Source organism: Phycodurus eques, chromosome 10 (assembly GCF_024500275.1).
Source record: "Phycodurus eques isolate BA_2022a chromosome 10, UOR_Pequ_1.1, whole genome shotgun sequence".
In the NCBI taxonomy this organism is placed as follows: domain Eukaryota; kingdom Metazoa; phylum Chordata; class Actinopteri; order Syngnathiformes; family Syngnathidae; genus Phycodurus; species Phycodurus eques.
In genome coordinates, this window is record NC_084534.1 from 16,689,726 (window position 1) to 16,702,190 (window position 12,465).

At 41.0% G+C, this 12,465-nt stretch overlaps 2 protein-coding genes across 6 annotated transcripts in view; both read right to left on the reverse strand.

Annotated features, from left to right (window-relative positions):
- Positions 1 to 233: 233 nt before the first annotated feature.
- On the reverse strand, positions 234 to 4,574 carry si:dkey-117n7.5 (uncharacterized protein LOC559444 homolog). Its single transcript, XM_061687251.1, has 5 exons — positions 4,070 to 4,574; positions 3,719 to 3,844; positions 2,871 to 3,029; positions 1,400 to 1,582; positions 234 to 1,328 (listed from the first exon to the last, which is right to left on the reverse strand). The coding sequence occupies exons 2-5, from the start codon at positions 3,822 to 3,824 to the stop codon at positions 1,300 to 1,302; spliced, it is 477 nt and encodes a 158-aa protein (XP_061543235.1). The 5' UTR covers positions 3,825 to 3,844; positions 4,070 to 4,574; the 3' UTR covers positions 234 to 1,299.
- Positions 4,103 to 12,465, reverse strand: part of col7a1 (collagen, type VII, alpha 1) — a 62,122-nt gene continuing 53,759 nt past the window's right edge. For 3 of the 5 annotated variants that reach the window (XM_061687243.1, XM_061687241.1, XM_061687242.1), the window contains 17 exons: positions 11,955 to 11,990; positions 11,792 to 11,827; positions 11,446 to 11,502; positions 11,278 to 11,349; positions 10,728 to 10,799; positions 10,558 to 10,593; positions 10,363 to 10,443; positions 8,592 to 8,645; positions 8,363 to 8,416; positions 8,225 to 8,287; positions 8,084 to 8,146; positions 7,883 to 7,999; positions 7,117 to 7,194; positions 6,262 to 6,315; positions 6,124 to 6,172; positions 4,585 to 5,889; positions 4,103 to 4,144 (listed from right to left, as the gene is read on the reverse strand). In XM_061687243.1, the coding sequence (XP_061543227.1) occupies positions 5,873 to 5,889; positions 6,124 to 6,172; positions 6,262 to 6,315; positions 7,117 to 7,194; positions 7,883 to 7,999; positions 8,084 to 8,146; positions 8,225 to 8,287; positions 8,363 to 8,416; positions 8,592 to 8,645; positions 10,363 to 10,443; positions 10,558 to 10,593; positions 10,728 to 10,799; positions 11,278 to 11,349; positions 11,446 to 11,502; positions 11,792 to 11,827; positions 11,955 to 11,990 (939 nt within the window). In that variant the 3' untranslated portion in view covers positions 4,103 to 4,144; positions 4,585 to 5,872. Of the gene's footprint in view, positions 4,145 to 4,584; positions 5,890 to 6,123; positions 6,173 to 6,261; positions 6,316 to 7,116; positions 7,195 to 7,882; positions 8,000 to 8,083; positions 8,147 to 8,224; positions 8,288 to 8,362; positions 8,417 to 8,591; positions 8,646 to 10,362; positions 10,444 to 10,557; positions 10,594 to 10,727; positions 10,800 to 11,277; positions 11,350 to 11,445; positions 11,503 to 11,791; positions 11,828 to 11,954; positions 11,991 to 12,465 lie in introns of those variants that run through there. The other 2 variants (XM_061687244.1, XM_061687245.1) reach the window with 2 other exon arrangements.

Sequence of the window (12,465 nt, forward strand, 5' to 3'; positions counted from 1 at the left end):
TGAATGCTTCCACCAGGGGAAATCAAGCGAGGGCACACAGCATGGAAAAGCAAGGCCGAGCAGTCATGGCCAACAAGCAGAAAATACTCTCATTAATGAAATATACTGATGAAAATGGAACATCCTGATTGGTCACATGCACACACGCACAAATGATTTTTCTTGTGTGGCCACAGATGACATTGACATATCATTTGATACATTCAGGCCATCTCTGTAATTTTATAATTGATGTTCACACACACCAGGAAACTGTTTACACTCAGTTTATTCGAAATGGAAAACCACATACTTTTACTTTCTGTATAATTCATTTCTGGTGAGTAAACATGCATCCACGCATAGAAACACACTTTCCCCAAATGACAAAAACATACAAAATAAAATGCCTTCATCTTCAAGTGTAACCATTGGTTGTGAAGACATGATTATATAGTAATGGACTATTGAGCGGTATTTTAGTTCGGGATATTCAAGCTGAGACCCTTTGGTCACAATATTTTTTCCCCACAATAAACCATTTCATGGAGTTCAGAAGTTCTAAAAGGATTAAATAGTCACAATACTGTTACTTCCTGAGGGAATATTGTATTATAATTTAAGATACAAATTCCTTGTTGTTATTACTTTACATCAGCAGTGTTTCCCAACCATTGAGTCAAGGCACATAGTTTACATTTGAAAATTCTCATGGCACACTACCAAACAAAACATGTCATAGAAAGAACATATGCCGAAATAATGAGAATCCCATCTCTTTTTACTCACAAATGTACTTAGTGTGAAATGTGGCCTGTTTAGTTCAACAAAAAAGCTATTATTCTCTTGTACGAAAGGCAAAAAGTGGACACACCTTTTGTTATCTAGTAGACAAGCATGTAATTGTTCAGCCTGTCACTATACGGTGGATGATAGATGAATAGAGGAATTTCTGGGCCATTTAAGTGAAATTTTATAATTTCCCACAGGAATATTAATGTGCCGCAGCACAGTGGCTGGGAGTCACTGCCCTACATGAACTGCTAAACAGCGAGAAAAAGTTCTACAAACAATGCTAAGCTTATCTTCAGTATGAATACTTTGTTAATAAACACAGTTGCCTTTTAAATTAATAAGCACCATGTTGGGATGTTTTGTGCATGCATTTAGAAGGATAATGCTAAAGTATCAAGTGTGGTTCAGTGGGAAAATAATAATAAATAAAGAAAAACAAATATTTACCGTTGATATGTAACAAGAGAATGATTTAAAAGCTATAGAGAGCCCGACGTTCCTGTGCAGAGAAGGACTCGGTCACCATCACCGGGCTGTTTGCAGCAAGGGAGACCCTGAAGAACAGTTCAATCGTTCAATACCCTTCGCGCAATGACAATGTGTGTGTGTGTGCGTGCGTGTCTACCTTGAACCTTGCCAAGGCACACCTCCTCACACTCCTCCAAGTAGAGGAAGCGGTTGTCGTTTCCTCCGCAGCCGCTGTAAATGAAAGGCCTGCATGCCTGGACGTGGCTGTTAAAGTACCAACGCAAAGTGAAACGCACGCAGCTGCCCTCCTCCATTGGCAGGAGGCATGCTTCTGCTGGAGCTGAAGTGCATGTTGAGATGAAGAAAACGAGAGAGCGAGCATTAAAGAGGGAGCTGAACGTAAAGTAAGCACCCCTGACCTCGGTGATAAACTGGGATCAAACCAAGTTAATTGTTAAACCTGCAATATGTTTTTGTGAAACGGCCCGACCGCGAACAGCAAAAATCAGCAAATAATTGACGGCCATTGTAATTGCATAGTAAAAAAATATATATCTTTTTTTAACCCCCAAAATTCTTGAATAAGCGGGGATATACCAAAAATAAGTATATTAAGATTTGGTTACATAACCCCCCCCCCCACTAAAACAATTAAATAAATAAATAAATAAAAATGAAAAAAATAATAATAAAAAAAGAAATTCGCAAATAGGTGAATATGTGGGGGTCTGCTGCCCACCAAAAAACTAAACGTTTTTGGGTTACGTGTTATTTTTCTTTGTTTATTTTTTTCTGTACTGTTTTTCTTTATTTTTAATAAACTGTACTGTATATATACGTATGTGTGCCTTTAATGGGCGTGGCCTCGCGAGTGCCGTCAGGAGCTGCAATCGGATTGGCCAGTTAGTCTGCATGTAAGTGTCTTGGGGTGAGTTGTGGCTGCGCGTGAGTGTTCTCATTTTGTATCTGCACGTCCCGCTCAATAAAACGCTCCAAGGGTATCGGTGACCGTAGCTCCCTTTGCCCACTTGTGAGGGCAAGTACTAGACTATTACAGTACCTGAATTGCTCCATTTCTTTTCACTGTGTATCTGAAGCTCACTCGTAACAAAGATTTGGGCTAGCAACACAAAGAAAACAAATATTTGACCAAATGATGGCTTGTAACTCGAAGAACTCGATGGCTTATAACTCGAAGAACAGGTACCACTGTACATGGAAAATAAGGAAATATGAAATTCAGCACCCCTGTGCAGCTACTATAGCATCCAGTCTTCTGTAAAACTGTGCCTCTCTCACAATTTCTGTTCATCCCAAAAGTTGTTTGATCGGTTGTGACCGTGTTCTTTCATACAAAAGGCAGACAAAAAATGTATTTCTGCAACTTGTTCCTCATTATGTGCGTTGGGGCACAGTCGTGCTGGAACAGAAAAGGACCTTTCCCAAACTAAAAAGCTTAGAGTTACCCAAAACGGTCCTCTTTTCAATCAATTCCCGATTTATTAATTAATTGGTTGGTGTCTTAACGCCTTTGTTTGTAATGTGTGTTTTACTTGATCAAAAACAACATTCAACACGACCGAGAAATTCTAACCCCACCGTTATGACTCCCCAAACGGATTACGTACCTTCGGCTTGGGCTTTTTTCAGAGACCTGACTGTTCTGGGCTTGGGTGGTTTCAGAGCTGGAACTTTGCCACCTCTCGCTCCACCAGCTCTCACTACATTGGGTGTTTTTTTTGCCTCAACTTTAACCATTTTCTCTGACTCCTGTCGGTCAGCCTCCCCTGTGGAAACACAAATGGCAGCAGGAATCAGTGAGTGAATGCTTACAACAACTGTGGGCATGGCTGATAAATGCTCCCCCACATCTTCCAAAACACAATTGATCTTACTCTCATGTTCTGATCATGGTTGTGATTTATGTTTTTGGTGAGCCTGAGAGGATTTTCAGATTTCAAATTAGGAATGACTGGGTTAGTGCTTGATTCAAAACATGTCAAAAATAGGGGAAAATGTTTGTCAGTTTTCAAGGTTGATGTTGATGAAAGTTGTTTTTCTTCTTTTTTGCTTAAAACACAAATAATTTGTCTGCTTTAATGGAGGACCAAAGACAGTAGAATGTATTCACATTTGAAAAGCTTAAATTTGAAACTTTTTAAAATAAAAACAAAAAAAATGTTCCAACCCTTATTACTTCTATTCTATTTCGTGTACAGAAAGCTTTCTAGCAAAACTGATGTTTTCCTGAATTTTTTTTGTCCATTGGACATTTAATGATCTGACTACTTATGGTTTAGTATAAGTAAGTTTTTTTTTCTCTCAACCTAACTTTGACAATTTAGTTATTTAGATCTTTGGCTACTCCGCTGAAGAGCAGTTGAATGCGAGAGGGTGATAATTTGCTCATAAAAGTCATCTTGCTCCTGAACAATTTGTCTTTCAGAAATGAAGTGCTCCAGGCCAAGTCCAATACCGTCAGTGTGATTGTCAGCAGGAGGGAAATACAGCAGCTCATCTAAGGGGTCGTCGTAGTTCTCGATGGAGTAGATGTGCTCGTAATCGGGGTCGTTGGTGTTCATCACCACGCGCAGCTCGCGGCCTGCAAGACGAGCGGCAACATGTTACACATCCAAATGACAGAAAGTGAATGTATCTGTGCACGCCTGGAAATACACCCTACTATTTCCACCAAAGAGGAGTCCAGAAATGGAGTCCTCAGTTTTCTTGGTAAGAAAACCACCAATGACTCAGTTCAACAGTGAAGGCACAGACAAACAGACACAGAGGCCAACAAGCGGGGTGACGGACGGACGCACGCACTCACCCTCAGCCTTCAGGGCCGCGAGTTGCTGTGGTACCACGGGCTGGGAGCGAGTGACAGGGCCTGACGCTGAGAGAGCTACACAGGACACGGAGGAGGAAAGGAGCCACCGCAGGAGGGCAGACAGAAGGGAGAGAGGCAGAGAGTAAGCGCCTCCACATGTGGAAGAGGTAAGAGTGCCCAAGTGGGCACAATGTTAGCAAAGACAAGGACAGAAGCTAATAAAGTGAACCAACAAACCCAAAGTCACCACAAAAGTCATTCCCCCGTTCTGACACGTGAAACAGACACCAGGGGCATCCACCATAGTGACCATGACATACAATGGCTTTGCAAGCTTCATGGATGTACATTATTAACCACTCTATCACCGTGTGCGTGGCAATAAATAATTATGGCTGAAATGATTGATTCGGGCTCATTCTCAGGACAAATGCATATTGATTAACTACTATGTTTATTTTGAGGCATGCATCTCCATGCAAGGGATATGTTTTTGGTTAGAGCGTCAGCCTCACAGTTCTGAGGACCCGGGTTCAATCCCCGGCCCCGCCTGGCTGGAGTTTGCATGTTCTCCCCGTGCCTGGGTGGGTTTTCTCCGGGCACTCCGGTTTCCTCCCACATCCCAAAAACATGCATTAATTGGAGACTCTAAATTGCCCGTAGGCATGACTGTGAGTGCGAATGGTTGTTTGTTTCTATGTGCCCTGCGATTGGCTGGCAACCAGTTCAGGGTGTACCCCGCCTCCTGCCCGATGATAGCTGGGATAGGCTCCTAGTGAGGAGAAGCGGCTCAGAAAATGGATGGATGGATGGATAATTTTACATATTGTCTGAATTAATTATGAATGCATTTTATATTTGACAACATAGCATCTTTCATTTTGCCAACACGAGAACACGGAATATTACAGTATGATGCTGCACGCTTACACACGAAACAATAATTAAGTTATTGTTAAATAAATACCTCTCTTACAAGTCAATCAAAATGAAGCATCATATTATTAAAGAATATCTCATAGCACTTTAAAAAAAATTTTTTTTTTTTTACTTTTTACATATGTACCATATTATTTAACACATAGTGTGTCCACAAAATCTCAATATAAAAGCAATTGGTGAACTATATTGATCAGACTTGGGCGATATAGTCAGTAGTTATAAAAATCGTTTTTAATCGCATTGTATTTATGTATTTCAGGCACCCTGTTAATGGAAAAAAATAAAATAAAATGGCCACACAATGTCGACCACGGTTTATTAGTATCGTATCATCTAATTACAGTATACAAGATTGGACTGTAAATCGGGTTTTATAGCACGTAATCTACCACATTTTGTTCTGCATTTTTGTGTGTGCAGAACTTATTACTCTTTTATTTGCAATATGTTCTAATTAGCCTTGTGATTGGCTGACAACCAGTTCAGGGTGTAACCCCGCCTCTCGCCAGCTGGCATAGGCTCCAACTAACCTGTAACCTAATGAGGATAAGAGGTAAAGAAAAAGGATGGATGGATGTTGTAATTAAGTTGATTTACTCTCACACTAGCTGTTAAGAGTATTTGAAATCTCTACATGGGCCCAAACTGATATTTTAAGAAAGTTTAAATATTAAACTAATGTTGTGTCGTCACCGATCACTTTTTGGACCTAAGGTTGAGATGCATTTGAAGGAGTTCAGATGTGCGCACATTACACTACACCGCCTGCTATCAATGCAGAGCCTGCCGCAGCATATGTGCTATATGACTCATGCTGAATCACAGCCTGTCTGTCTATCCTTCCCTCTGCGGTCCAACGGCTCACTCACCTCCACATGCTGTGCGTTAGACAGATGGACAGGACGCAGGACCAGAAGATAACAAAACAACAACAACAACAAAGAAGGTCAGTTCACAGAGTTGTGACATTGCTGTCGTTCAGTAAACATTTTTTTCATTTTTCTTTTTTTCATAAACTGGGGCAGTGAGTCATATGCGCCCATCTTAGCTGAAGTTCAATTTGGGGACAGCGCACCTATGAATTAGCAATGCAAACTGCATCCAACACTTACCACAGTGCTGACTCATCTCCGTGCGTACATACTCTCTGACCTCGGTCTCCTGAATCACAAATAAGAAAACAAGGTGTCAAAACCATTTTGAGTATTATGTTAGTGTCTCCAGAATGAGCCCTGGGCTCAAGTACTGACCGTCATGCCTGGCTCTCCTCTTTCTCCCTTGGCTCCATCTGGGCCCATCTCCCCCTACAACATGGACGAGTATTAGGACGTGCACAACCCACTGAGATGCCCGCAGCACATGAATTCATTAGACACTTAACTAAATGCAAAGTCAAAGCGAAAGGTTAATTCAGCATAAAGCCTATTCATAATTTGAAATAGAGCTGATATAATATCATGTAATTGCCTATAAACCGGATTAGAGGCACACAAATGTCGCAGACACACATGAATACTGAAGCAGGGCAGCTCACAGAAGCAGTAGATGACTGCGATAACTGCTTTTAGGTTGCAATCCCAAAAACATACAGACTGATTCATACTCTGGACAAATTTGGAGTTCAATTTAATTTATATATAAATATATATATGTTTTTTTTTTTTTTTTTTTGGGGGGGGGGGGGCGTAAAAGCCCCATGCTCAAAGTTATTTATGCATAACCAATATTAAATAGATAGCTGATTCAAATGAACTAGGTAGTTGATTAGAATGGTGCAGAAGATTGTCAAGGATATGAATAATTTTCAAAAGCCATTTTGTGCCACATATCAAATAGGGCAGCCCATCAGGGTGTCCAAATTAGCCTATAAAATATTGAATTGTCATTATTTATAGCATAAATAGATATAGATATACTGGGCCGGACCTCTTGAGATTAAATTGGGGTGAATGTGGCCCATGATCTAAAATTAATTTGACATCCCTGAAAAATAGGGTCCTTTCTTTGAAATACTGTTATAGCAGGTGGTTTATCCAGTTTGTTGGGCTTGGATTAGAAAGTCATAACTGAAGAAAACCGTAAACAGAGAAGGCGTAAACACAAACCGACTCGCCACGTTCCCCTGGGATCCCGGGAACACCACGTGGACCCACCATGGCGGGACCGGCAGGCCCTCTCTCTCCCTAATACAGAAAATGCAAAAGAACACAAAACGACGACTGTTGACACAATAGTAGTGTGTACTGTAGCTCTTCAAGTCAAGCCTCCATGGAGAGCCCTCATTATCCAGAAGTAATATCCATATTTCGGATCGAAAGCATAGATTCATAGCTGTGCCATACATGAATACATTAAATATACATACAGTAATGTGTTCAGACTTTCTCACATTGTTCTATAGATGCCACATTTTCTCAAGAGTTGCAAACAAATACCTGTATATATCGATAATACTAATAGCACTCTGTAGATTTAGTGAGCTAAACGTTATTTCTACATGATGTTCAACACCGTGCTATTAAAAAGAAAGAAAAACTCGCTTCTCACTGTGAAAGTAAGTGCAATCATAAGAGAGATATCCCTCTCCTGTCAGGAGCTTTTTTATTTATGAGCTTGATGATGAAGAGACAAGCGGGTCAAAGTCAGGGCTCGTCAAACTGTCAATCACGGCACAGCAATACACGACATGACAACACACCAAACTCACTCAAGGAGGTGTATGTGTGCCACAACAAAGCCTTAAGCACAAACAAAATGGGTTACTTTCTTTTGCAAATACTGTATCATATTGCAATACATGCGGCTAGTTTTCATTCTCAGTCTGATTATGCCTGTTTTGTCTAGTTTAGAAATAAATCTGTGTCTCATCACCTTCTGTCCCTGGAGCCCTTCAGGGCCTTTCGCACCAGCCGTTCCCTGGGGGCCTGTCAGTCCAGGTGCTCCATCCGGTCCTCTAGACCCAGGAGGGCCAGGGACACCAGGCGTCCCCTACATGTTTCACAGGCACATTGAATGATGTATGTCTTGTCGTTCGGTTAACATAACTTTTAGGCTGGCGCGCTCACGCCTCACCCTTTCGCCTTTGTCGCCCTGGGTTCCTTTGGCGCCCTCGACCCCATCAAAGCCGCGGTCCCCCTACAAAGACAAAGACAATGCAGTGTTACTGAACATTTATGAAAACACTTCTATACATTATCAGATCACCGAACCCACCTTGGGACCGACTAGGCCCTCTTTTCCTGGGATCCCTGGGGCTCCAGAGGGGCCGACATCCCCCTGTAAACAAAACCACATTTGTGCCACCATCAGAGTCAATAAAACCTATGATACCTTCTTTGCTATTAGGCATACCTGATCTCCTTTTCTTCCTGGTAGGCCTGGTCGCCCATGAAAGCCATTATCCCCCTGATTACACCCACACACACACACACACACACACACACACACACACACGCACACACACACACACACACACATTTAAGAAAAGTAAGCAAGTTCCAACCTCTTTGACCATTTCAGTTATAAAGAAAAGACAGAGAATGTTGTTGTGGTTTTTCTTCCTCCTCTGCTCACGCCTCACCTTCTCTCCTTTGGGTCCATCGCCTCCACAAAGCCCCTTGGATCCCCGGTCGCCCTAGAAACGCACACAAGTTCATCATAGTGAGAGACACAGTGAGAGACTTTTGAGTAACAAAGGAGAGAAAAATGGACCCCAGCGGTCCATCCACAGACCATCAGTCCTTTCAACTGCCACCCAGATTAATGCACTTTCACACATATAAACACACACGCACACACACATACACACACCAGCCTCTGTAGCAAGTCCCACAAAGCAAATGGACGCGACAATTGTACATGATAATAGTTATTTGAGGGGGAACTTATAGATAAAAGTGGCAAAAGAGCAGCAGGAGACTGAGCGATACAGACAATTTACAGTGAATCCCCTTACAATGGCATACGGTTATTATATCAAATTACACTTTAACGTAGAGACGATACTATGCATTTCACACTATGGATGCTTTTAAAATGATAAAGCGAAAGCAAGAATTGAGCGCATTTGTTGGGCTTCTTATACTTTCCTGATAACATGGAGCCCAGATTGTGCTCAGTTTCTTGTATCTGTAATTCACATTGTTCTGCTGTTGAGAAGTAACATTTCGTGTGGCCATTTTTTAGAGACGTGCTCTGGTTCCAAAATTGTTGGCACATGCGCTTCGTCTGCCACCTTGCTTTTACATCATACTTGTGTCTTTGATTTGTTGAGGTCTAACAATTCTTTTAAAACTAGAGTAGACTGAGTAGAGCGCAGATATAGAGTTATGCACTTGCCTAAAAAAAATCTTTGATTTAAAAAAAAATATTATACCAGTTTTTAATTTAAAATATTCAATGGATGCTTTCCTGTACATTTTTTTTATTTTATTTAGCCTTAATTTTGACCATGAAAAAAGTAATTAAGATGAAAAATGCCCAAGACAACGACACTGTTAAGTTACAGAGATATACAGCCATACTGTACATACTGAAAAACATGAGTAAAACAATTTAAATTAAGTACATTTTTGTCAGAATTTGATCACAATTATAAACCATAAAAATCAAACAAAACATTTACAACTTTTTTAAAGCTGTTTTTTAATTTTCTGTACTATGTTTTTGTCTTTTTGCTCTTTGTTTTTAATTGCTTTTAAGCTTGTGAGGCACACTGAGTTACTTTGTGTATGAAATGTGCTATATATAGTAAATACATTTGCCTTGTCTTATCAACAAGAGTATACCAATATTTGAATCGACGTGTAGGCAAAGAGGACAATCCAACAAGCTCATACAACGAACAGTGACAGGTGACAGATTTGAAGTAGGCGAGGAACCTCAGAGCCGCATGATACACAGTATCCAGACCATGTAAACTGCTGGGGTGAACAAAGATCTGGAGCTGAGTCTGGGTGGGCTGCCTTGCTAACGCGTCGCAAAAAAAAGAATAAAGTTTCTTTTTTTGTTCACCATGGGAACTTCTGGTTTACAAATGAGATACTGGCACATTTTGCATTATTCAAGAGGAAATAGCAAGGAAAATCTGAAAAATGATTTGCAATGCCAACAAAAGGGGAAAAAAATCCTGTAGCTGCACTGATTCTCAACCAGATTTAATTGGTCCTTCTTGACCCAAACATGCTCTATGAAACTTTGTTTTAATCATTTGTAGATATTCTGTTCGGTAAAATGTATATTCATCATCTTCAGTCTAATCAATTTCATGCTGTTATGCAGTTATTAGTAGCATCATCCACCCCTGAAAGATGTTTTAGGTTGAAAGCACATACTGTACTCTGCAAAACTACCTTAATTCCTCTCATCCCGACGATGCCGAGCTCTCCTTTGTCACCTTTGCGCCCGAGCAGTCCGTCTTTTCCTGGCAAGCCCTGGGGGAAGAAACACAACACACACGCTCATCCATTGTTCTGCTCACTTGGCAGAGCCGAGCCAAACATAGACAATGAAGAATTAGAAATATATTTGGATGCAAGGAAACGGACCGCTTCACCAGGCTCACCGGCCTGACCTGCTTCTCCCTGCAGAGTGAAGTCACAATTACAGTAATTAGAGCAGAGAGATGATGATCTGCACAAACGACTATCTGGCTTTGCTATGAATTCCGATGCAGATTTAATTCTAATGACTATTCATGCAGAGCGCCGCTGCTTGCCTTCTGTCCACCAGGACCGCGAGCACCATGGAATCCGGTGGATCCTCGTTCCCCGGGCTCTCCCCTCAGCCCCTGATGATCAATGCATTGGGGGAAAGTCAGGTGACAAATATCAAATGCAAGGCGTGTCACTTTTATTGACTGAATGTGTTCACCGAGTTGAGTCGCTTCTCATTTTGTTCATTTCATGAGAGAGTACGGTACGAAATGATGTTACCCAAATGCAAAGTAACTTTTGAATCAACACTTAATGATTGTAAAAGAGCAGTAAGAAGAATATAATTCTCATTTATCTCTGGCCCTAACTATGTAGACTTTCAGTAGATGGTCTGTCACTTCTTAACGCATCTTCAAAACATTGAAATGAATAAATATTCTTATCTGTGAAGAATAACCAATGCAAAAAAATTTCATACGTCACAATAAAGCACATGCTGGATTCTCCACACCATTCTTATGTGTTTATTGAACAATCAATTGTGGGTGGATGAGCTGATAAATTGACAAAAATATCTTGCAGTTCTTTTGCAGCTAAAGTTGACACACTTACCTGCTCCCCTGGTGGTCCCTCTTGACCCTTTGCTCCTTTTTCTCCTTGCACACCTTTGGGCCCTCTGTCACCCTAAAATAGAAGGACGATGAAGTAGTTTACAAAGAGTTGGATTTAACAATCAGAAAACATTCTGGTCAGTGATGTGACATTGTGTGATTCACTGACTTGTTCTCCTCTGTTGCCCTTTTCTCCAGGAGGTCCCCCAATCAGTTTGGTGTCCCCCTGTGTTGGAATATATTGCAGAAACCATTAGACTTACAGTCATAACATCAAGATATCACTAATCATTTGTAATGTGTCACAAATGGACTTACACTACATTAGCACTAAGTGTATTCATAAACTCTTTATTAACTACGCAGCGTAAAGCTCCTGAAGCTGTCTGCCACAGTTTGTCTTATGTTCTCTTCCCCCCCCCCAAAGTGTTTGCATTTATGCATATTGAACCACTGCGGGAGAGCGACAGGCAGACCACTGCAGTGGAGCTTATTAGATTTTAACATGCGCACACCTTCTCTCCTTTGTCCCCTTGCAGGCCAATAGCTCCCTGAAACAAACAACGACAACAAGAGCAAAACGTAAATGGAATTTAATTCACATGAGCAGAAAGCTTATGCGATGATGCTCGCTTGATGACATGAACAAATGGGAACAGGACTGTCATTAGTATTCACCTTCTCTCCGTGAGCACCACGCACCCCTGGTGGACCCTGATGGATGGGAATACACACGCGCGCGCACACACACACAATTATAAAGAGCTTCACAATAAAAATCATCATTAAGTCTGTTCTCATCACAATGGGGAGAAACGGGCTGCTTCAAAAAGCTCGAACAGTAGCTTTTTTCATGGCAAAATATACAGTAGATATTTCATCTTCGATCTTTCTCGGTTCTGTCGCAGCAGTGAGGGAGGGATTTCCTTTCTGATCCGATACTGTGTCAAATTCAAGATGGAACAGATCCCATTACCTGTACTTTGTGCAAACACACCTATTGTGTCCGGTGGTAAATCGAAAAAAAATAAAGCAGCATATTTCAAATCATAGCTTCATAAGGAATACAAAACATCGGAGTACGGTAGTTTATTTATCTTAAACTGAGAAGTATATTGGCATAGCAAGTCAGACACTTGCTGTTATACAACAAAAAAAATTTAAATTACCAGTAAATGTTTTATTACAT